Raw genomic sequence first — 26891 nt, 5'->3', positions numbered from 1 at the left:
AGACATGGTTTGATTCCTTGTTGGGGAATGGCACAAAAATGGGCTTTGACACAACTATAGGAGCTAGTTTTTTTCACACTACAGAAGTTGCATATCCATAAAAATGTTCCACCACCTTTTACTTGGTCTATTATTTTGACATATTTTCCATAAAGGTGAATTTGGGTCAGTTTTGAAAGTCCGTTGAGGAGTAGAGCTTTGAGGAGTAGAGCTAGTAGTCATTGCCATTATGATTTCTACAACAAATTAAAAAATAATTATTAATATTTAATAGTAAACAATAGATTCTAAATGTTAAATATATAAAATTAAATTTAATAATTTATTTAAAATGAAAGTGAAATTATTATAATTATGAAAGTTATTAGGTTTTTAAAAAATATACCTATTATTAAATTATTATTATTTTAAATATGAATAGTTTTAAAAAAAATTATTATAGTTTGTTTAATAGTTTGTTAAATGAAAACAAACAAACTAATAAAAATATAATTTTTCATTTTTAAATAATAAAACTATTTTCAATTTTGCTAGTTAATAATTATTATTATTATTATAAATATGAAAATATTCATATTTATAATAATAATAATAATTATTAACTAGCAAAATTGAAAATAGTTTTATTATTTAAAAATGAAAAATTATATTTTTATTAGTTTGTTTGTTTTCATTTAACAAACAATTTAATTAGCAAACTATTAAACAAACTATAATAAAATTTAACAAACTAATAATTTTTTTTAAAAACTACAATAAAATTTAATAAACTATGATAATTTTTTTAACAAACTATAATAAAAAATTTAATATCAAACTTGCAGTGGAAGCGGGAAAAAATGGAGGATGCGGAAGCCCTCCTGCCGTCCCCCTCCTGCCGTGGCACCTCCCGTCTCGCCTCCTCCGTGTCTTTGCGCCTCTCGTCGTCGCGCGCCTCCCGCCGTCGGGCACCTCCTCTCACCTCTGTGCTGTTGCGCGCCTCCCGCCATCGCGCCTCCTCAAACCTCTATGCCGTCGCGTGGAATGCGATCCGTTTTTCGGTTTTCCTTTTTCACTGTGCGTGGCGTGGAATGGTTTCACGTTTTTTAATTTTTGGCTTTGCTTTAGGGTTTAAAACGTTAAATGACATATTCGACCTGTGGAAAAAACCCTTGAAATTTGCGAATGATGCGGATTCGTCAAAAAAACCGTATGGAATCGCCACGTCTACATCGGATGCATCAGGATTCGTGAGTCAGATAACGGATACGTTTCAGGAAGAAAAAATCAGTACCCTGTCCGAATCCACAGGGATTCCAGGGCGAATCCGAATCCGAATCCGATACGTATCGCATCCGGATTTGGGGGGAAAATGTGAAGTACCGGTAACTTAGATTTAGGAAAAAACTGGACAGCGTCTTGTTCTTACTCTTTGATTTGCAATGTGGATATCTTTAATCGAAGATCATTACCACCTTAGAGTTATGATACTTGCCTTAGATTGACACTCTTAAGTGTATGTAGCTCTGGACCTTTAGAGCATCATCTTATCAGAATGTTTTAACTGCTGTCTTCAGACTTTGTTATCCATGTAAATTGTGATCCCTATCATGATATTTATTCTGAATTTCTGTGGTATTTTGTTATTTTTCCATTTGGATGCCATTCTATTTGGGGACTTCAAGGCTTATTCAACAACGTGGCAGATTGCTGTCAATGACTTTATTGAGGATGTGTTGTAGGTTCACTGGGCATTTAATAGACATATGAAACCAAGTCACCTGTTATGGAAGACATGTTGAAATGAGCGAGTCAAATGGCTTTTTTAAATTTTCTCTTTGAGGTTTGTTGTGTATTAAGTTATTATTGATTCAAATAAAGGGAGATGCTAGTATGCTTGATAATGACCTGATCAATCTGTTTCTGATTTCATATATTCAGAACTTATGGGATATGGACAAGCTTCTTATTGCACACCATGTTTAAATTTCACTATAGGAAATTTTGGAAGGAGTATAGATTTAAGAACTGAAGCCATATCATTTGATTGCAAAATAATACAATCATGAAATAGCAACCACCTACCTGGAGATTGCAACTTCCATATTAATGAAACAAAGATTTGTCCTCTGCCCTTGATTCCTTTGGTTACCTGCTCTTGATGATCTTATCTTGGTACCTGCTAACCTTTTCCATTTCCCACCCCTTCTATTTATAGCTTTATTTTTCCCATTTTTCCAATAATATTATTTTTAATTAAGAATTTTAGATTGAAGAATAATCTCTACTAATTAAACCCTTCAATTGGTGGAGAATTAAAGATTTAATATTAAAAAAAATAATTTCCTCACTTAACTACTCCATCAGGGAAGATCCTAGATAACTCAAAATCAACTATTACAAAGAATCAGTTATCTTCCTCCTGCAACAATGATTGTCTGAAGAAAATTATTTTAACATGCAACTGTTTTTTGTTAATTTCAGTTAACTAATAAATTAAGAATTTTGTCACCTTAATTAACTCTAGTTAACAAATCAATCAAGACAATCAAGGAAATTAACTTTATTTAATTATTGATTTTACCATGCAAATTTTTAGTTAACTATTATTAACTAAAAATCAATAATCACATGCCTAACCCATTAACTTTTTTTAATTTACAAAATAATAATTATTTTTTGTAAAATAAGTGCCTAGTAAACTTTTTAATGTGATCGGTGACGCTGGCATGGCACGCCCTCTGACTCCAGGTGAAACGTTTTTGACCTAGAGCTATGAACCGGTGAGGTCACAAGTGGGGGATCTCATCGCCATATAACGAGTTTCCGGGACGGGGACGGCAAGATGAGTTTCCGGGAGGGCAAATTTTTTTGCCAATTTTGCGGACGGCGGGGGGACGGCTATATAAAATATAGGGAAAATTTAAAATATATATTGAAATTTTAAATGTTCGTATGAAAAATAGATAAAGCATGTATATGATATATATACACTATACTCATATGAAAACATGGATAAAGCAGGTATATGTACATTATAGAACCTTAACATACCACATTTGTGTTCAAAATTCATTGTCAATACTCAATATGCATTCATAATGCAGAATTTATTGTCAATACTGAATATGCATTTATAATTGAAAATACATTGTCAATATGCCAACACTTGTTTGCATGTAGTTCATTGTTTCTTTCTGGTTGAAGGATATTTTGATAGTCTTCCATTTCTATTATGACCTACAACCGCTTCTTTATGCACTACAAAGTTTTGGATGTTTGTGAAATTCTATACCAAGCTGTTATTCATATTTCTGAGTGCTTTTGGCTATGATTCAGACCTGTTTACCTTTCATAATTGTGAAAAGTCCAATATTGCAGACCAATAACCACTTTTCTATGCATTACCATGTTCTAAGTGTTTGTGAAATTTATTACCAGGCTGCTGCTCATTATTTCTAAGTGCTTTTGGAAGTGATTCAGACATGTTTACCCATCATATTAGTGAAAATCCAATTTTATAGATCCATAATAAAATAAAATAAATATTTTTTTGAGCATGAGTCTTTTTTTGTTTTTTAAATGTGCTGGGAAAAGGGGGACGGCTGGCCGTCCCCGGGACGGTTAGGGGACGGGAGAACGTCCCCAAACCATATTGGGGACGGGGGACGTCCCCTTTGACAGTCACTGCCGTCCCCAAGTTTCCGGGACGTTTCCCACAAATTTTGCAATTTTGGGGAGGGTGGCGGGACATCCCCTAGTCGTCCCCAAGTCCCCGAAACGTTCCCGGTACGGGGACGGGGGATTTTAGCCTGGGGACGTGTCCCCAGGTTACAATTCTAAGGCTCAAACCTGCGAACACATTGGATTAGTGAAGGCACAAGTGTGTGATCACAATGGCCCTGAAGGGGTTTGAACCTTGGTGTTCACAACAACACCACCACCACCACCACTTAACCAACACACTATGGGGAGAAACCCTAAATAAAAAAATTATTACCCTATATTTAATAATATATCTATTTTAATTTAATTGACATGATAAAATTAAATTATTTTATATTTAATTATTATTATAGTATTTGTTTGTTTATGTATTCATTTTTTATTTCGGTCACTATTATCCTTAATTAATAACTGAATCAATTTAATTAATACTCCTCTTTAGTTAATTATTGCTAGTGAATAATTATTTTTCCTTAGCTTATTGAATAAAGTTTTATGGCAAGGAGAGGGTTGTGACACATGTGGGGCACAATTTGCTTGTTGTATATTAGTTCAGGTTTGCAAAACACAAAGAGAACTTCACATTTGAACAGATCTGCACAAGAAGAGATCAAATACACATGTCTATATGTTTAGTAATGAACAAATATTAATAAAATTTCTACAGAAGCCAATCTCATCCTGGTAAATGAAATGATGCAAACAAATCTGCTACAGCAGTGCTGGTGTTGCATGCTAGTCTGGCCTGACAAAACAAATTTCTAAGCACCGCTTCTCAATTTGCATTACAATATGGTGCTACAACAAATCTTCACTATTGCTAGCACAGCCCATACACTTGTCAGCGTCCTTCCATATTGTGTTTTGGCTCTGATACCACTTGTTGGCATTCAAATCACAATGCATAAGTAAAAATAATAATTAAAACATGAAGATGAGAACACACTGTATTGATTTCTCTTGAATGATTTATACAAAGTAGAGTGAAGGCAATATATAGATGCCTTTACAAGCAACAACTTCAAAACTACCTTATAGGAAAACAATACTCAATCATAACAATGTATTAACAAAATTCTAATACAGGATCATAATAAACTACCCCAAACATGACATAAATGTAGGATCTAAATACTATGGGGTGTCTCGCTAAAGAGAAATGTGCCCCAACAATAAATTAAAACATGTTGGATCACAAAAACCTAAGGATCAATGCTTTGACCCTTTGGGCCTTCTCTATATTTGACTCCCCCCACCATGGTGCTTGATGCCTTTCACACCTTCACAAGGTGTTCGAAGACAATTGTGTGATGCCAATCTAGTTTCAACAACCTGATATGGTGTAATTAAATTAAAAAAAATAATAAGGTAGATGATATAACTAAATTTTAAAGCAAACTTAAATTAAATCAAAAAATAAAATATTGAAATTTCATAAACTTACCTTCAACAGCTCCAACTTGGAGGATTTAAAGATGGATTGTGAGTGTGACACAATATGTCACTAACATCCAAATCTCCCTAGCCTGAGTATAGATTTATTTGATCCACTCAATTTACATGCCAAGCTTTTGCATCACCAAGTTGAGTGAGTAGATGGTACATGCCGCATAGTTGAACTACTCGCCAAAAACAAAAACTCGCGAAGGCCCCCAAAAAAACTTGGTGAAAACTCAGTGAAAACTCAGCAAATTAAAAATTTGCCTAAATTTAATTAGAAATGCATTGTTTTTGCAAAGTTCAGTGAGGAGATGCATCCTATGAGTCAATAAATGAGTCTAGATATATTTTATGGAATGCTGTGTGATGTCCCCATCTCTAACCCAGAAGTTAACAACAAATAAGCAATCTTGATAGCATTTATAGCAATAATAAATGGTGAAGAGTTGGGAATAAGTACATTGTACATAGTACTTTTAGTTGCAAATTATAATAGTCTTATTCTATAAGATAGTACTTTTAGTTGCAAATTATAATAGTCTTATTCTATAAGACTTTACAATAGACCAAATAGTTATGTTATCCGATAAAGACTTGCAAGCATGCCATCATTATCGGTGATAACAGATCAGTATCATAAAATAATGGAAGGTTAATATAAACAATTCGAAGATAAACATGAGCTTTAGAGTTATCATGATGCTCGATCTTCTTAGGCATGAATGCCATGTTGGGAGAGTGATCTATAATTGGGCGTCTGAAGCTATCAAGTTGATTGTTAGATATATAGGAATCCAATATTAAATTGAAGTCATCATTATGTACCTACAGCTGGGCACAAGCTATAAGGAGAAACATAGATTATAACGTTGATGTTATCGCTGGTATAGACCCGAGAATTAAAGGAAGCAATGATATTGTTATTAAGGTTGTGATCTCATTATCTCTAAAAGAGGTGAATATATTCTATTAGGTATTAATCGTCATCAACCAAAAAGATTAATGACAAAAGTAGCAGCGATATGCATTTAGTTGTTAAGGAGGATTAATCAAGGGACGTCATCCTAGAACCAGAAAGGGTCGTTAACATGAGCGAAGAGAGATTGAGGAATAAGCTCATTCCGGAATATTTGATCAAGTGGAAAGGCCTACGTGAAGAGGATGCAACATTGGAAGGAGCAGAAATTTTTGAGCACCCAAACCTTAAATTGCTTGATGACAAGCAATCTTAGGGAAGGGCGGACTGTAATATCCCAACATTAATATTTTCATAATATCATTATTGCCATTCTTTTCCTTGCACTTAACATATGAATTAGCAATGAAACAATAATTTGTAGACAAATTGCTATTATATATATAGTATTACAAAACAATATTAAATATTTATCATTTAACAATATATTACTTTGAACAAAATTAAATATTTATCATTATATTATTTTAAACAAGTACTACCAATTAAAAGGAAACGGTGCCTAATATTTAGGTTGGGCTCTTAGTCTAATCGGTCAACGAGGGAAAGAAGACATCCCTTGGCCAGGTAGACGTCTCCCTATGAAGAGACGTGTTTATTTGCAAACACTGAAAGGTATTTAAGACTGGGCAAACCTCTATCAAAGGCATCGAAGGGAGGAGAATATATACATTATCACCATCGATCAGATCGGAACATAATTGTTATTGAGTTACGGGCAGTAACATCCTTGTTCTCGGCAGTATGCATATGGGATGTGCTTGATACGTATACCTAATATATGAAGCCTGATAATACCTGTATGCAGAATTTAACAGTAATGTTAATATAGACTGCAATACGTATGAGTCATGTTAATTTTATATAATGGCAGACCAGCCACGTCAGATCTGTCTGCCTTTACAGTCACAAATATATTAATAAATAATATTTTAAGTCAGCAGTGGTATTAATAATTTATACAACAGGTAATTAGTAAATACATTTATAATTGATAATATAATTTTAATTTATATATATATATATATATATAGAAAGAATAATTGCAATCTGTATAAATATACATACAAGATTAAATCAATAATCTATTCTGAAGAACAAGTAGACAGTATGACCTAGATTCACAGTAATACAAATTCTTCAAACACAAATTAAGGTATCTTAAACATGACTTCAATTAACTAATTATAAGAATCTAAGATTATAAGAATGAAATGTCAGTTAATAAATTCTTGTAATAGAACTCCTTAAAACCGACCTTATCTATGATCGGTTCCGTATTTCTCCAAATCCCCTAGAGAGATGGGAGCTGCTAGGGAGGGGCAGAGTAAATCCATCTGATAAGATGCCCCAAGGGTGAAAGACTCCTCCTGAAATCTGGGCTGCATGCCCCAAGGGTGAATGGACTGAGTTCAGTAATCTGGGCTAACTTGAGAGTTGGTTTCAAGCGCCCTAGACAGCCAAGCCCTCTTCTGGGAAAAGGGACGGAACAGTTGTAAATTAGGGGATGATTTTAAGAAGTTATGTCACAAGGTATTGTTGACTATGCTTAATTAAGGTAGTAACATAGATGTTGCTTGATAATTGACAGAGTATAAGTAGGGGACATTACATGCTGATGGCTGATAGACTGAAACAAAATGAAATAGCAAATTGTATTTGTAAAACTAAAAGTAAATACTACATCAAAACATATGACATATTCCTCTTCCCAGCTCTAGTGAAAACTAGGGGAGGGATAGAACTAGAGGGTCTAGTCCTAGGAGTCCGATGTGGCTCCTCCACCTCGCAAAATGAGGTTGAGGGTAGTGTTGTCATTTTATGACACCATTGATCCATCAGTAAGAACCGACCAGAGATATGTTCCATGGACCAGCGCTGCCCCAGTTTGATCAAAGAGGAAACAATGGAATCATGAAGTGTGAAGTGTTGTCTTGTCAAAAGGAAGTTCCTAAGCCTTCCCTCCCTTGACCTTGGAACTACGGAACACTAAGTCTAGAACTCCAGAACCCCGAGGTTTCGAGGTTCCTTTCCTTCTCTTCTTCCCTTCTCTGGAACTTCGGAACCCCGAGGTTCCGAAGTTCCTTCCGTTTGCCTTCTCTTCTTTTCTTTCCTCGGAACTCCGGAACCCTAAGGTTCCGAAGTTCCTCCATTTGCTTCCTTTTCTCTCTAGTTCCTCGGAACCCCGAGGTTCTGAAGTTCCTCCCTTTGCTTTCCTTCTCTTCATCCCCTCCCCGAAACTCCAAAACCTTGAGGTTTTGAAGTTCCTTCCCTTTGCTTTCTCTTTTCTTTCCTTGGAACTCCGAAACCTCAAGGTTCCGAAGTTCCTGGTTGCCTCTCTTTCTCCTTCCTTGAACTCCGAAACCCCGAGGTTCCGAAGTTCCTTCCCTTGGCCTCCTCTCCTCTCCTCGGAACTTTGGAATCTTGAAGTTCCAAGATCTCTTCCTTAGTCTTCCCCACTTCAGGAACCCGAGTTGCCGAAGTCTTCCGACTTCATTCTGGCTTGCAACACTTCCGGATGGCGTGATCAACACTCAAAGCTTTAAATGCTCCGACAACTCTTGCGACTTGTACACCTTTTGTGGAGCTATAGGGGCGCATTTAATGATTTTTGTAGGATTTCCATCAAAAGAGGTACATGGCCATGCTTATTTGTGGTTACTCATGTCATGCCTGTATGCTCTGACTTTGTAATGTCAGTCAATCCACCTTCTAGAAGTACCTTTCTTCTTGGGATTGCGTTTTGAGGGTATGGCCAGGTTGCTTGCATGTACACAATGTGAGGTGCATGCACTTCCCTGCATTCCCTGACTAACATTTCCCTGCACACACAAGGGTCAAGGCTTCTCTCCCTTGATCAATGGTCTCTCCTATGTGACCAGTTTTCTATATAAGGCTGTTATGTCTCATTGTAAAGGGTTCTCTCCTTGCTGGCTTGAGTTATTCTATGCTCTTTCACTTCTCTCAAAGACTTGTATATTTTTTGCATTTCTGCAACTGTAAGTTTGGCCATTGGCCTTTGAATGAATTGAAATCATCATTCTTGCCTTACTTCAATTTATGGATGTTGTGTATTTGTTTTTACCTTCATTATAAGTGTATGTTTGTGGCTTTCTTTCATCTATATGCTGTGTTAACCTATTTCTGGGTGTGACTTGTGGGAAACCTTCTCCTCTCTTGACATTCAGCGAATTCTAACCTCCATACATGCATTGGGGTCATTCATACAACTGAAGTTTGTGCATCTCTTGGGTATTTCAGTTGATTCTTTGTGCCATTTCGGGTGGGGAGAGAAACAATCTCTTATCTTGGTGCATCGCCTCCTTTCTTTTTAAAGCATTTCTCTCTTCCCTTTTCCTTTGCAAGCTGTTAGGATAGGCTTAGAAGTAAGTTTTGAAGTGTTGAGTTGGTTCAACACCTACACCTGGATTGAGAAGGAAGCCGACCTTCTTCGGAGACTCAACCCCCTTGCGCAAGGTCCCACACTTCGGGGTTGTTTCCATGTTTCACAAGGTTGCTGAGTTGATAGCTCAGCAAGGGTGCAAGCTTTTGTGATAACAATTTTTTGGCACGCCCGATGGGACAAACTTTCGACATACATGCCGAGGATTCAATGTTGTTCTTAGTGTCTCTACCTTTAGAGGCAGTCATCTCTCAAGCACTTGGCGACTTTGCTCAACAAGTCCAATTCCTATTCATGCCAAGTTCCTAACTTTGGAACCCCAGAACCCCTAGGTTCCGAAGTTCGCAAGTCCTCAACTCCAGAACTTCAAGGTTCCGAAGTCATGCAGTCCTAAGCCCAAGCCAACTAAAGAATCGGTGTGTTCTTCAATTCACCAAGCCTTTGGAGGCAACACCTTTCAAACACCTGGCGACTCTGCAATCATTTAGTGGATCTGTGGTATGTTATTAGTCTCTGGTTGAGAGGGTCCGTCTGCTCTTTTAAGCATTTTGTTAAATAAGCTCCATCTCTTTCAAATGCTTTAAAATGAGTTCATATCATGGGTGTAACTTCTATTTACCCCCATTCTATGAGAATACCAACCATTTTTTCCCTCCTTACCAACAGGACCGAACTAGGACTGCTCCTAGTTTCAACCCAAATAACTTCACTTCAGTAGCAAGTGGGTACTTTCCTAATGCGCGCAACCCACCCACTCCTGCTCAACCTTATTGGCAGCCCAACTGGCCCCAAGATGATGAAAAAAGGCGAATTGCAGAACTCAAAAGTGTGTTGCTAGATTTCACCAAGTAGATAGAGGAGTTGAAGAGGCAACAAGAGTGGGATTTGCAGTAGGATCAGCTTGCTTATCAAGCTCAGCCTCAGCAACAACAAATGGGAGCCCCAAGACAACATGAGGAGTTTCTTGCAAGGCATCTTGCCTCTACTAGGAAGAAAGAAATTGAGCAACTAGCAGCCATAGAGATGCGGCTCATACAGGAGGAGGTTTCTACCCCTAGGGTTCCTAAGTTTGAAATCCCAAGCTTTAGGCAGGGGATACCTCCCAAGCCTTCAATTACCCTCACCAGTTTCAAAATTCCAAGTTTCAAGGGAGCTCCAACTATTGTTATACAGGAGCCTTCTCCTTCGTGCCTTTTGCAAAACACCCCACCACCTAGGCCCTTTCCTGATGCTATCTCCCTTTTTAAGGGCGGACCTATTGTATGGAGGACGGATGGTTCCCATCCTCATCATGAGGAAGGGGTTCAATCAGCCATTGGTGAGTCTTCATATGCTCTAAAGGAGGAAGAATTGGCAATGCTGCAAGAGGATATTGAGAATAATCAGTTGCAGTTGCAAGTCATTGAACAAGAGGAGTGTGAAGGTAAAGAGGAATACACTGTCCTCTCATTTGACAATCTTCCTTTCTTTATTGATCATGAGGAGAAGGATATGTCTACACCTCCCCCGGTGGTAGCTCTGGAGCAAGAAGCTAGTGTTGAGGAGGACACAGGGGGTAATGGTTTTGCTGCGGATTGCATCGCGGATGGATCGTGCCACGAACCCGAGGTTGTTGAATTATGTTGCCAGGAGGAGGAAACATAAACAAAGAGACAATCTGAAGATTTTAGTTCTTCTTTTGAGGTGTCTCATAAACCTGAGATTTGTGCTGATGAGTTGGATATCAGCACATGTGAGTATGATGTATGTTGGTTCTCCCCTGTCCTTGAAAGTGATGATGTTGAATATGAAGTCTTCATTCAAGGTGAAGAGGTTCCTTTTGGTATTAGGGATGATGTGCCTGAGCTTGAATGTTTCACTTGGGACCAACATACCAAGTTTGATGACGTGGAGTAACAACATGTTGGTCATGCCAACAGTCTTTTGGTTGCTCAACTTGATAGTATACTCGAGCTTTAAAGTTTCCAATTTTATATGTCTAAAGAGCCCCCTTGTGCAGGCCAAGACAGAGATATGGTATACTTTTCATCAGCATGTGAGTTCGAGGCCTTTTCCTTTGGTTTCAACTCACACCAAAAGGAGGTCGGCTATTGTGAAAAAAATGATGCCCCCTTGTATAATAGAGCTACCTTCTCTTTTGCAAGGAGTAGTTCTTTTGATGCTAGCCAACTCCTAAAAAACTTCCCCCTTGCTACTATGTATATGCTTCACGCATCCCTGGATGTCTCAGGTGGCCATTATCTATGGCTTTCCTATGGTGGCAAGGTGAATGGTGAAGTGTTCTTTCACCACATGAGTAGTATGTGTGATCTAATGCATGCATACAAGAGATTTCAACCATTACAGCTAGATGGTGAATGTAACAATGGTACAAGGGGGATCAGCTCCTTCAAAAGGTTCCTCTTTGACAGAGGCAAAAGCATCAGTTGCCTCTTGCTGTAACAATGTAAATATTAGTTAGGTTTCTTGTTTTCCAAGAAGTGCACGAGCACAAGCTGTTCCCCTTCAGAATGGCTGATCTTGATCCTTTGCGGGTTATGGAGGGAGTTTTCTTCTTTCTTGCAGTTGTGACTCTGAGCCCAATGGATGCTCATGGCTACTGATCAATATGCTTAGCAGGCAAGCATCCCGCAAAGGTCGCCAAAAATGTTGTCATTTTATGACACCCTTGGTCCATCGGTAAGAATCGACCAAAGATATGTTCCATGGACCAGCGCTGCCTCAACTTGATCAAAGAGGAAACAGTGGAATCATGAAGTGTGTAGTGTTGTCTTGTTAGAAGGAAGTTCTTAAGCCTTCCCTTCCTTGACCCCGAAACTCCGGAACCCCCAGGTTCCCAAGTTTCTAAGCCTTCCCTTCCTTGCCCTCGGAACTCTGGAACCCCCAGGTTCCCAAGTTTTTAAGTCCTCTTCTCCGGAACTCCGGAACCCCTAGGTTCCCAAGTTTCTAAGTCCGGAACTCTGGAACCCCAAGGTTCCAAGGTTCCTTTCCTTCTCTTCTTCCCTTCCCTGGAACTCCGGAACCCCGGAACCTCGAGGTTCCGAAGTTCCTTCCCTTTGCCTTCTCTTCTTTTCTTTCCCCGGAACTCCGGAACCCCGAGGTTCCGAAGTTCCTCCCTTTGCTTTCTTTTCTCTCTAGTTCTCCGGAACTCCGGAACCTTGAGGTTCTGAAGTTCCTCCCTTTGCTTTCCTTCTCTTCTTCCCTTCCTCGGAACTTCGGAACCCCGAGGTTCTGAAGTTCCTTCCCTTTGCTTTCTCTTCTTTTCTTTCCCTGGAACTCCGGAACCTTGAGGTTCCAAAGTTCCTTTCCCTTGCCCTTCTCTTTTCCCGAAACTCTGGAACCCCGAGGTTCCGAAGTTCCTTCCCTTGGCCTCCTCTCCTCTCCCCGGAACTCCAGAATCCTGAAGTTCTGAGATCCCTTCCTTAGTCTTCCCCACTTCGGGAACCCGAGTTTCCAAATTCTTCCAACTTCCTTCCGGCTTGCAACACTTCCGGACGGCGTGATCAACACTCAAAGCTTTAAATGCTCCGACAACTCTGGTGACTTGTACACCTTTTGTGGAGCTACAAGGGCACATTTAATGATTTTTGTAGGATTTCTATCAAGAGAGGTACAGGGCCATGCTTATTTGTGGTTACTCATGTCATGCCTGCATGCTCTGACTTTGGAATGTCAGTCAATCCACCTTCTAGAAGTACCTTTCTTCTTGGGATTGCATTTTTCAGGGTATGGCCAAGTTGCTTTCATGTACACAATGTCAGGTGCATGCATTTCCCTGCATTCCCTGACTGACATTTGCCTGCACACACTGTTGATTTGTAGCTAGGTCGGATCCCTTCTAGGGCCAACCTAGTACATAAAATGCTGAGTGGCCTGTCGGCCTTAGCATTTTGACATATCACTTTATTGTGTAAACCCTATTTGGGTCCGGCTCTATTTGGGCGATGGGTGTAACTTGTATAATTGACTGGTATATGTAACTTGTAATTAAGTGAGACTCATATTGAGTCCTACCCCAATTGAAACTTGTAATAAGCAACAATTGATGTAACTTGTGAATGGGCCTTGACCCATATTTGAAATGTAACTTGGCTCCAAAATATACAAGGCCGACCAAGGGTGATTAGGGATATAATCACCTATATAAGCAATGTAATCTGGGCGATCAAACATACAACTCAAGCATTCATTCATTCAGCGATCTACTTTTGATTAGCAGTGAATTTCTCCTAAGTATCAGCGGTGAATTACTTCAGTTAGATCGGCGACCTATCACTTGGGCGAATCATCCAAGAACAGCGATTTCTTGGTTCACGGTTGAGCGAATCATTCTCCAAGGTTGCAGAACTTGTCAAAGGGTTGGCATATTTTCCTAGAGGTGCCAGATAGACACTCAGTAACAGCGATATAAGGATGTTATGCCTCATTGTAAAGGGTTCTCTCCCTACTAGCTTGAGCTATTCTATGCTCTTTCACTTCTCTTAAAGACTTGTATATTTTATGCATTTCTGCAGCTGTAAGTTTGGCCATTGGCCTTTGAATGAATTGAAATCATCATTCTTGCCTTACTTCAACTACAAGGGCCAACACTCAGAAGCAGGTTGATATCAAGGAAAAAGAGCTGGAAGAAATGAAAAATTTTGCGATCAATATGAAGTAGATGGTGGTTCATGCGGAAGAACTCATGAGAAACATTTAGCTGTCCTTGTGTTGTCTCGGTGCTGTCTTTGTGCTTTCCTTTGGCTATCTAGTGCTGATCTCTTTGTCTTGTGCTCCCTTTTTGTTTTGAATGGGATCTGTTCTATGTATGGGTGACTAGGCACTGTTGTTTCATGCCTTTTTTATGTTTTATCTTTCTCCTTCTTCGTAACAAGGTTCCAAGTTCCTTTCAAAAACCTATTTTTAATTAATCAAAACTTATGGATGTTGTGTATTTGTTCTTACCTTCATTATAAGTGTATGTTTGTGGTTTTTTTTCGTCTATATGCTGTGTTAACCTATTTCTAGGTGTGACTTGTGGGAAACCTTCTCCCCTCTTGACATTCAGCGAATTCTAACCTCCATACATGCATTGGGGTCATTCATACAACTGAAGTTTGTGCATCTCTTGGGTATTTCGATTGATTCTTTGTGCCATTTCGGGTGGGGAGAGAAACAATCTCTTATCTTGGTGCATCACCTCCTTTCTTTTTAAAGCATTTCTCTCTTCCCTTTTCCTCTGCAAGCTATTAGGATAGGCTTAGGAGTAAGTTTTGAAGTGTTGAGTTGGTTCAACACCTGCACCTGGATTGAGAAGGAAGCCGGCCTTCTCCGGAGACTCAACCCCCTTGCGCAAGGTCCCACACTTCGGGGTTGTTTCCATGTTTCACAAGGTTGCTGAGTTGATAGCTCAACAAGGGTGCAAGCTTTTGTGATAGCAGGTAGCATCCCTTGTGAGGATCTGAGGGTGAGAGAGAGAGGTCTAGATCTTGGGGAAGAGAGGAGAGAGTGAGATAGAGAGTGGTAGAGAGAGGGGATAAAGGAAGAGTGATAGGGAGATAGATAGGCCTAGAATTCGGGGTAGATAAAGTGAGTGAGATAGAGAGAGCGAGAGATTGCTAATAGGAGCCTACTGATTACTGAAATTTGACTTTCTGAAAATTTAAATTATCTTCTAAAACGTAGAATTTGCATTATAACTCGTAGAGATCTGAAACCACTCTCAAACATCTTGCCAATATATACACGAAATATAACTTGAAGTATACTTAAATGTTATACTTCATGTATATATTTTGATGAAGAGAATGAGACTGACTTGAAAAAAAAAATAGATAATTTTTTGACATGTTCGGGCCTCTTTTTTTTACGTAGATGAGTTTTTGCCAGAGACTCGTCGAGTTTTATGAAAAACTCGCCACAAAACTTGGTGAGTTTCTGGGGTTCTTCCCAAAAACTCTGGGGTTTTTCCCAAAAACTCTGAGAGTTTTTTGTGCAAGTTAATGGCATAAATACTTGCCGAGCAAAAAAACTTGCGAGCTTTTCAAAACTCACCGAGTACTCTGCAATTATTCCATCCATGCTTTTACATGGTGTCCAAAATATGGACCCGTATCTTGCCGCCTCCAATAAATCTATTGCCTAACAATTTTTAGCATTGTCTGTTAAGACTTACATAATGTGTTGAGACCCCACCATCTCAATTGACTTTATGAGGATATTAGCTTTGAAATTTGAATATCCTTCACTCGCCTCTTTTCACAATCAACTACCTTCAAAAACATTGCCCCTTTAAGGTACACTACATTTACACTAATTTAGGGCATGTTTTTTGTAATTTTTACATCATTAGAAATAATTGACAATCCGAATTTGGGTTGTGAATGTTTGTTTGGTTGTAGTGATGTCTTTTATCTTTTCCTTTGTAGATAAGGCTGTGCACACACTTTCATACACAACTTCTATAAGCTACATGTGTGATAATTGCTATCACCATGTCCCACTGATATGGTAATCTCACAAGGTTGAAAGGAAACCCATTGGCATAAATACAACGCATATGTGTTCATCTACAATATTGCTCGCCTCATTCTAAAATGCCTTTCTAATGGGCTTGCATGTTGAGTCATCCTTTTGTGGAAATGATGGTGTTGTAATGAAGCGATTTGTGGCAATCAGGTATGGAGAAATGGAAGATGGCCTTGCAAGTGGCTTGCACAATCCTTTCTTGGCCAAAAGATGTCTTGCTTTCTCAATTGTAATAATTGTGTTTTCTTGCTCTTTGACATAAAAGAGAACTTGCTATGTCTTCCTTTGTCAATTGTAATATTTGTGTTTTCTTGCTCTTTGACATAAAAGAGAACTTGCTTCTTTGGCAACCCATATCTAGTCTAAGACAATTTTTTATTCCTTGGTCAACCGTTGCACACAGGTGAGCTTTTACTCAACTAAATGACAGCTTATGCTCATTATGGCATTGACTACAACACTAAGGATAAACCCCCTACATGCTCAATTATTGTGACAAGTCACCAAAGAGGATCTTCAGTCAAATTTCGCAGGCCTACACATCCCTAGGCCCATTGAATTAGAACTAGTAGCCGCTCTAAACTATATCTTTGCCCACATGTTTTAAAATAAATAAATAATAGGAACATTGGAAAAAATGTAATGCTAGGCTACAATAAGATAGGAAAAAAAGCAATTGAAAAAACAACAATGTAACCCTACAAGACATTGAAAAATGAATAACAAAAATTCCAAAAGCAACAATAAAACATTTAAATAAAATTGAGGCGGCTTGAAAATCAATCTTAAAAAAAAGTTACCTTCAATGATGAATCTATTTGATACCAGCTATTCAATCCACATATTACCTATCAAATATGCCTTTGCGATCCTCAACACTCAAAGAACTAGAAACCATGAGCAATGACAAATGATGAATTTTGGAATGACAAGTAGGAGTGTATATTTTGTGTTTGCATGTTACCTTTATAGGTTTAATTGCCAAGTTTGTAAGGTTTTTTTTCCTTTTTAAAACTGTATTTTTTAGCACACTTTTTATAACTGAGATCTGTGTTTTGGGGAATAGGTACAACTAGGGTGCACCTTGGTTGTCCTCTATACATCTCAAATTTATGCAAGGCATACTTGAGTCCCTTTGTGTTGAAGATTGACAGCGTCGGTTATCACTTCCAGTCTGAGGAAGACAAATGTGTAAGTGGCTCAATCGGCCTAATCGGCTAAGATGGAGTGTTGATCAGATTCCTACAGGCCGACATAGATAACATAAAGGTTGTGATAATTATTCTGATATAATAATTATATTGATAGGCATTGATAATATAATTATTATATTGGGATAATATAATTATTATTATTGAGATTATATTATATTATTATAATATAATATGATTATTGGACCAAGACTGGTGACCGTTAGTGAAGGGACACCACCAATATATATAATTGAAGTGATGAACACATACAATCAATAAAAAATGGACAATATGTAGATGGGCACCCATATGCAGCAATAAAAGAAAGAATCAATACCTGTGGTAAAATCAACATGGTATCAGAGCGGGTTGGATCTTCCTGCTCCTATGCGATATAATTCATTTGATGATGAATCGCCAGTTCAATTCAATCAGTGGCTGAAGGTCATCGACAGGATAGTGAACTCTTTCATATTTATGAGTTGATACGATCAACAACAACTTCAATTCCAATTGGTATTTCCGTAGGAATTGTAATGAGCACGACCTCCATTTCTTATCGAGGGTGTTGGTGATAGGAGTGGTTCCTGGCTAAGTAACATACTGTGACTCACTTGGTGCCGCTTCTTGTGCAATAATGTTTCTATGGAAGATTGTTGGGGACATAACTTCTATCCATATCTGGTAGACGGAAGGGAGTTCATTTACGGCACTTGATGGAGCAGAATAGACAGTAAAATCCGGCGGTCCCTATGAGGAAGAAGACACCACACATAATAATTAATATACTTGCCGGCTAGACATTAACGGCACCCTCCATTCATAGTGAAGCTGCGATGGGTACATACGTAAGTATATTGGACATAAAATACGTGGAGTTTCGTATTCCCGATATCGAGCAAGGGGGATAAAAAAATGGAAGCCATCGGATAACATGAATCATATGTAACTAAAGGTGGGAAGATAAAAGAATTGACCATATCAAATGCATCGATCAGAAATAGGATCAGTTCGATCGATAGCTGATAATTTACATGTATACAAAAAAAAAAAAGAAAGAAGAGTTCGATATTTTTATCATTTGTTTTCCTGTGTGGGAAAGCCGGGAGTGAACAGGTCAAAGACCTTGCATCGTGAGCATATGCCAATCAGCAATGACCATTTCTTACCATTATTAATGATCGATATTTGTACCAGCATAGCAATACCGCCACGACAGATTTAGCCTTAGAGCATCATCGCTATAACATAGAACAAGGAATTCAGATCATACCATTCACAAAGGTATATCAAAGGAGGCAACATCTTCGTTGGGTTTGCAGATTTATCATTTGCATACTCCTTCAAAATAGTTCCCAAACAGTGACGTCCACTCAGATACAGGTTGCAGGGGAATTACATTAGAAAGGAGAATAAGGGGGAAGATCTCAGATATATGTTCTTATTTCATAGGAAAGCACTCAATAAGAGCAGCAGACCAGATCAGAACTGTTATTAAGTCTCAGGCAGTAACATCTTTGTTATTGATTTGGATCCCTTTTAGTAGAGCAGAGGTTTATGATATAGAAGAACTACTCTCAAGATTAAATTAAGGGAAATCCCAATTGGGGACATTACACGACACAGCCATACCGCGGGAAGGTGCGTTGAAGATGACAATATTGTGGAGCTGGAATAAGGTCAAGAAAGAAAATCCTAAACTCTCAGCTGTAGCAGCAAAGCAGGCTGATACGCTCGTCTTGGAGTCATTGGAGACAATTGCATTCTTGGAACAATATATATTCCATGATTGGGACCATGTGAGAAGGGTATGCTTCCGTGTCAGAGGGAGCAGCTAGAGGATCTGCTTCAGTTGACATCCAAGGATCTTGGTCATATTGATTCAAAGGGAGTGGACCATGTCGAGATGGTTTCTCTAGTGATCAGGTATACTTCCATTTGGACCATGACTTCTTCAGTTCTGTCATGAGATGGAGGTTGCATCAGTGAGATATGATGATCGATTTCTTCTTTGGGAAATTGTAGCAGTCTGAGGACTATGATTCATGGGATGGAGTCCCATGTATGTAGGCTGAAAGGCCTTTATGCTGACACATAGGTCGTGATATTCCTGGATAGATGGATTCTTGGTAAGTTTGGGGTTTTGCGAGAATGAAGCCCTAGCTAAGAGTGAGTCTCAGCATCAGTGATTTCTTGAGATGTACTTTAATGCACTCTTCTCTGTGAAAGAAGTTTGAGGTGCAAGCCCTTATTAATGCACTCTTTTCTGCGAGAGAAGTTTGAGGTGAAAGCCCTTGTTTCCACCCTCTATGAGTAGGTATGGTGGATGTCATGGGAGAAATTCTATGACTTAGCAGTTGTGCTCATTCACCCTCTGGGAGTAGCTATGGTGAACGTTATGACGACATCACGACTATGTGATGAGCACTTGTGTTTATTTGTTTTTTCCATCCATGGGAGTAGCCATGATGTACCCACCCTCTAATATGGTTCATGGTGGATGTCATGTGTGTGATGCCATGACAACACCACGTGAGAGAGTCCGTAGTGATCTCGTACTTGCGTGTTTACCCTCTGGATGAGCCATGGTGAATATCATTGGGAGGTGACGATCTCACAATGATGAACACTCGTGCATCTTACCATCATTGTGAGATGACGATTTCACAATAATGGTTGATATCTATTGATAAGCCATAATGGTGGATATCACGTGAGGTGATATCTATGGATAAGCAATAATGGTGGATATTACATGAGGATATATCTATATATATAAGCCATAATGGTGGATATCACGTGAGGTGATATCTATGGATAAGTCATGATGGTTGATATCACAGTGAGGTGATATCTTTCCTTTCCACATATGGATGTAGCCATTGTGGTTAATATCACTATGAGGTGATATGTTTTGTGCAGCTGGAAGTATCCTCCCTAGCTGAGAGGGAGTGTTGAAGATTGGCAGCGTCGGTTATCACTTCCAGTCTGAGGAAGACAAATGTGTAAGTGGCCTAATCGGCCTAATCGGCTAAGATGGAGTGTTGATCAGATTCCTACAGGCCGACATAGATAACATAAAGGTTGTGATAATTATTGTGATTTAATAATTATATTGATAGGTATTGATAATATAATTATTATATTGGGATAATATTTGTGATAATATAATTATTATGATATAATACTGTTGTGACGTTTTCACACATCGCCCCATTGCAAATGGGGACCCCTGCTTTTTTTGCTTTTTAGGGTTTGTCTTTTTAGGTTTTTTAGGGTTTTGTCAGTTAGCCTTTGCATTTTGAGTGTCGCCCGAGGGATCACATGGATAAGCAAGTCCGGCTTGAGTGAGGTCCTGATCCTAAAATTTGGCTAAGTTTGGAATGTCCTGAAATTTGGCTAAGTCTGGAATGTCCTGATCCTGAAATTTGACTAAGTCTGGAAACTGAAAAACCTCAAAAAACTAGATTTTGCAATATAACTCCTGGAGGTTTGAAACCACTCTCAAACATCCTGAAAGTATATATGGAATATAACTTAAAGTATAAGAAAGAAGAAACATAGAAGGAAATGTCAAAAAGTCAAATTTCAAAAAGTCAAATTTCGCTCCTGTCCTTCACTGAGGATCCAGAGCGAATTTCGCTCCTGTCCCTCTCCAAGGGACCAAGGCAAAGCGCTCCTGTCCCTCACCAAGGGACCAGGGCGAAAATACTTATTTGAGCCATTCCTGGCCTTGTTTGGTTAAATTGAGACATCAAAAGCATGGTGAAGGACGAAATGAGCATGATAGAGCATCCAGACTTGATCAAAAACAATGAAATGATGAAGTTTTTGCCTAGAAGGTCAAATTCGCTCCTGTCCCTCACTGAAGGACTAGAGCGCTTTTCTTTATATGCACAATTTTAGACCTTTTTTGGACATTAACTTTTATTCATAGCATGAAGTAAGATGATATCTTCCTTAGCCAAGACATTTTTTGATGAAAATTGTAACGATTTGGCCTAGAGAGCAAAATTCGCTCCTGTCCCTCACTGAAGGACCGGAGCTTGAATTCCAATTTCGCATTATCCTTGCAAGATTTAAGTGATTTCGCGATTTGAAGAGGTCAAGGGAAGTATGTTTTACTCGTTGAATATAACTTGAGTGGGCCACAATGGAGAAAATCAACCTAAATGACAAGTTCGCTCCTGTCCCTCACCAAGGGACCAGGGCTATTTTTAAAGGGCGCTCCTGTCCCTCTCCAAGGGACCAGAGCGATTTTCCCTCAAGACAAGTTTTTGGCAAAAGGAAGGCAAGTTTCGCGTTTGAGGTGGGTGAAGGAAGACACAATCGATCCGTTGAAGATAATTTTCGAAGCTAGCAAAGGACGAATTGGCTTGTAATTGCAAAAGTGCTCCCGTCCCTCACTGAAGGACCGGAGCTTGAATTTCAAATTTGCACTGTTCTTGCAGGATCAAGACAATTTTATGATTTGAAGAGACCAAGGAAAACATGATTTATCCATTGAATATAACTTGGAAGGCTAACAAAGGACGGATAAGCTTGGATTTGCAAAATAGCTCCTGTCCCTCTCCAAGGGACCAAGGCGAAAAACTTAATATCCAATCCTTCCTCTCCAAATTTGGACGAATCCAAGTCAAGACACAAGGTCAAAATGATATTTAAAGTGCTTCAAGAGGGTACGAGATTGCAAAGACCACCAAATCGATGAAAATTGGCTAGGGCGCTCCTGTCCCTCTCCAAGGGACTAGAGCGAAATCTTCAAAATGCCTAAGTGCCTAACGATTGAAATACCATTTCTCATTTTCACAACTTAAGATAAAATGGCGAAAGCATGTTTTGTGCCTTAAAGGTAATTCAAGGACGAGGAGATCAAGAATTTGCACAATCAACTAAATGGCGCTCCTGTCCTTCACTCAAGGACCAAGGCGATATTCTTCAAATCAATCATTTCCTTCCAAAATCATGCCAAGACAAAGAGATGCAAAGTGAGAAATGTCTTTTGAAAGATGGTGAACAAAGAAATAACACAAAGAGTCAACAACCTTAGGCCAAAATGTAAAAATCGCTCCTGTCCTTCACTGGAGGACCAGGGCGAAAGTCTTAAGAAGGTCAAAGTTTGCCTTGCAAAATGGAGTTGAACATGCATTAAAGGACGAACGAAGATCATTGTTTGCCTCCAAACTTGAAGTGGCGATTTGAAAGACAAGGACCAAGGACAAAAGATGAAATCGCTCCTGTCCCTCTCCAAGGGACCAGGGCGAAAATGCTTTAAAATGCACTCATTTCAAAGATCGAATAAATTGAACTCGAAATTCTAAGTAAAAATGCCATCTTTGACGTCAAAAATGAGGTCTTGGACGTAAAAAACAAGAAGTGTGAGGTCCAAAAGGTATAGGTGCTCTTGTCCCTCTCCAAGGGACCAAAGCGATCTTGTTGATATCTATTATTTTCCCATGCTTGGACGCCAATATCCTTCAAATTGCAAATTCGATAAAACCTTGAAATATTTTGAAATTAAATTGACATTTAATGATGGCGCATGGCATTTAATAATTAATTTTGAGCCTTAAAATCGAAATTTTTTTTAATTATAAAGGCATTTGAAATTAATTATTATTATTTTAAAAATAAAATGGGAGCGCTTGGGGTATTATTTAATGTTATTTTTCAAGTCGGCCTCTCCTTTTATTTAATTTTTATTTATCTTTTGGCCTATTTTTCAAGTCGGCCTATGGGAAATGAAAGGATGAGCGCCCATATAAGAGAGGTGTGTTGAGCGATTTTAATCCATCATTCATTTATTCACACAAGTGCGATTTGGAGAAGGACAACAAGGTGCGAAATCTAGCTTGTGTGGAGCGAATTTCTACCAAGTGTGGAGACTAAGGAAGGCGAAATTCATCTTGAAGGCTATTGGAGAGGCATATTTCTTGCTAGATTGGAGGATAAATTCCAGATGTTTTGAAGATATTTGAAGGCGAATTTCCAGATTTTTGAAGAGGAAGGTGGAGTTCTTTTCCAAGCTAAAGGAGGTGCATTTTATCCAAGGGAGAGCTTTGATCTACACTTTGCCTAGCAAAATTCATCTATTTTTTAGAGTTAATTCTCAAGAGGAGGTATGGCGTAATCACCTTGGCACCATTTTTAAAGATTTAAATTTTGCTTTGAAAATCCTAAATTAGGAAATGATAACTCAAGATTTATCATGAAGTTTCCTAATTAAAATCTTGAATCTTCCTTTTAAGTTTAAATTTTAGATTTCAAGATATATTACTAATTTTGAAATGTTGTGTAGGTATCAAGATGGCGACTCCAAGCTCGAAAGATCTACAAGTCGTAAGACTCTCCTCAAGGAAAATAAAGCCAGATCAAGAACGATCAAGCAAGGACAAGGATGACCTTCTTCGCTCCAGCCTAGCATCGACAAGGACGACCTTCTTTGGACTAACATCATCAAGGGCGACCTCTTCCAATCCAGTATTCCAAGGCGAGGTACATCATCATCCTGCAAATCAAGGACACAAGAAGTTAGAACAAGGGTTTGTTGAAGAAGCAGATAGTTCCAGATGAATTAATTAAAGCTAGCTTCTCAACTACATCAAGTTGAATATTTACCAAGTTACAAGTGTCAGACGAGGTGGCATCCTAGTCATCACTTCTCCAGTCAGTGTGGTTGACCTCAGCATTTCCAGATTCAATGTACCTAACTCATGGAAGGTGGCACAAACTCCGATGTACCTACCCTAGCTATCCATTGGTGGAATTTTCTAGAGAGGACATGTGTCCAAGCAATACAATTTTATCATTGGTCGAGCATTAAATGTTATGTAATGGTTGTAACAAACCCTAATTAGGGTTTTCATTATTGAATCTTGGCCATTGATCTCAAATTGATCTTAGCCATTGAATTGTATTGTGGGCACTATATAAGCCTTGGCATTTCATTTGTAAAGGCAATTAGATAGATAAGAGATATAGTTGGAAGCAATTAGAAATAGATAAGTAATAAGATAGAATAGCAATTAGAGTAGAGTAGAGAGAGAAGGCAAAGGTTGTTGCCAAGATGTTGTTGTAAAAGACTTGTAACTTCATTGAAGAAATGGTGAAATTTATGGGTCGATTCGACAATTTGCATGGTCTTTATACTTCTCATATTTGATTTCATGTTATTAGATGAGTGGAAGAAATATGCTTGATTGATGGTGAAATTCGCATATCCATACTACTAGCAGTTTGTTGATTGCAGACTTGCCTTGTGTAGTCAACTGGAATCGTTCAGCTTAAGCTTAACTTCAATTGTCGCTTCTTCATTGATATGCATCAACCTGATGGTGTCTATGCCTGCAGTGATGATTTGAACATCATAAAGCTTCCCTTCGAAGATCGCACTAGCCTTGTGGAGATGGTCCTGCGATGTCAAAACAAGACCTAGCTAGAGTTTCATCAAAGATCAATCATTGCTCCTACAGTCTTAGTATTAGGATTAGATTCTCTCTTCGCCCTCATCTTTTTTCCATTTTTTCAAATCTAAGGCAGTAAGATCCTGTGTTCCAGCAATATTCAAAGGCAAATCAGAAGTTCAATCATCAAATGTAAGTCCCCTTGTGATTCCAACAAATCACATCATACCACAGAGAGCTTATCCACACGTAGAGATCCTACATATAAGAACCTTGAAGTTTCTCCGATTGATCCTTTTCGCGATATCTTCAGCATTTGGAAACTTTATTCAAGAGAGGATAAGGTACCCTTGGGTATTTTATTCTGTGTTAGGCTGTGTACAAAATACACGTCAACAAATACTTATATTAATATTATTATTATTATTGAGATTATATGATAATATAATAATATAATATAATTATTGGACCAAGAGTGGTGACCCTTAGTGAAGGGACACCACCAGTATATATAATTGAAGTGATGAACACATACAATCAATAAAAAATGGACAATATGTAGATGGGCACCCATATGCAGCAATAAAAGAAAGAATCAATACCTGTAAAATCAACACCTTGGACACACCCTAGGCATGCTCAAGGTGTAACCATGGCCAGACCTGAACCCAGACTCGTTCAGGCCTGGTACAACATATCAGGTAACAGAGGTTTCAAGTATGATCAAAGATATAGTTTTGTCAAATTCAGATCTGTATGTACTTCATTAGGTCATTATATGTCAATCATGTTTTTTTGTGTTATTTAGTGTGATAGCCCACACAACTTAATAAATGCTTGGTGATTCGCCCTACAAACTGAAATCTTTGGGCTATTTTGCATTTTTGTGGATAGCATTTCTTTACAGTTTGTCATTAAGATAGTTTAGATGAGTTCACTGAATCTGGCAACCCAATTAAAGCGGTTTCTTAAGATTTCAAGTTAAATGAATGATAGATCCACCTGTTTTTATTCATTAGGTTATGCCTTGGAATTGTGTTAAATTTAATAATTGTATCTGTTTGCACTTGGACTTTAGGTCTTCTTGAATTTTTTAATGTATATCTGAATCTTTGTGATCTTTAGGGTACAGATGTACCCATTGTTGAGCATGTATAGCAATAAATTATGGTTAATCCATGAGAAATTCATGATAAGTGAAATTTATTTTTTCATTATTTCCAAGGTGTATCTACATTGAACTTCAACTTTGTGGTTTGTTGATGTTTTTACAGTTATGAAGTGCTCCAAACATTGGACAAAGAGAAGCACAAGATAGAAGGACCCATTTACTATTATGTGTTCAACTCTCTGCTTTATTGTTTGCTTGTCCTACATATATATTGGTGGGTTTTGATTTACCGTATGCTTGTTAGGCAGATCAAGGCAAGAGGCAAGCTTGGAGATGATGTCAGATCAGGTATAGTTCTGATATTTTGACTTGTGTTCATCTAATTTCCACAGATCATGGTTCTTAACTTTCTGAGCTTTTGTACTATTGCTTGTTTAGATTCTGAAGGCGAGGAGGACAAAGATGATTGAAAGATGACAAGTGCCATTGAAAAATTGCCACACTATCAAGTGGAATAATGACTTGAATGCATTGTTTGTTCAAGTGTTGACAACTATTTTATCCAAAGATTGGTGGAACTTCGAGCACGCGGTTGTTGAAATTCAATGTTGAATATGAACTGTAAGATCCATTGTTGCAGGAGCTGGTTTGGATTTCAGACAGTGTAGTTAGATGGTCACACTTTTATGTTACTCATAATTTATAATTATAAGGTCAGCAGGCAGTGGATATTTGGCTCAGCATATTGTCTTAGATTTTCGGTTAGGTTTGAGTGCAATATAATTGTTTGCAGGATTTTTTAATTGAAGTGGAAGTCTTTGGCAAACATTGGAATTGAGATTAATTAATTGGCTATGCACTCTACTTGATCCAGTCAATAGCACAGAAAAAGTAAATTCATCATAGAATAATGGATTTCATGTCTTGCTAATTTCTCAACCTACATGGTACGGTCACATTTCATGGAAGAATTAAATTTATCAGGTCATAAAGATTTTTGTGCCTCTGGCCATGATGTATGTTAAAGAAGATATGGACTGTTGTTTCTTATTTTGTTAAAACATGTCAAGCAAATTTATGTCAGTAACTCGTGATGCGGACTTATTTTCACTATTGCACTCAACATGATTGCAATGCAGAACAGGTTGAATAT

General features: G+C 38.3%; 1 protein-coding gene across 2 annotated transcripts in view; it reads left to right on the top strand.

Annotated features, from left to right (window-relative positions):
- LOC131034349 (ASC1-like protein) overlaps positions 1-26611 on the top strand; it is a 77520-nt gene extending 50909 nt beyond the window's left edge. For both annotated transcript variants that reach the window (XM_057965822.2, XM_057965828.1), the window contains exons 5-6: positions 25902-26086; positions 26177-26611. In XM_057965822.2, the coding sequence (XP_057821805.1) occupies positions 25902-26086; positions 26177-26208 (217 nt within the window). In that variant the 3' untranslated portion in view covers positions 26209-26611. The remainder of the gene's footprint in view (positions 1-25901; positions 26087-26176) is intronic.
- The last annotated feature ends 280 nt before the right edge of the window (positions 26612-26891 follow it).

The sequence above is a fragment of the Cryptomeria japonica genome, chromosome 5 (genome assembly GCF_030272615.1).
Source record: "Cryptomeria japonica chromosome 5, Sugi_1.0, whole genome shotgun sequence".
NCBI classification, from domain to species: domain Eukaryota; kingdom Viridiplantae; phylum Streptophyta; class Pinopsida; order Cupressales; family Cupressaceae; genus Cryptomeria; species Cryptomeria japonica.
Note: the sequence above shows the minus strand (reverse complement) of the source record. Positions and strands in the feature narration are given on the sequence as shown.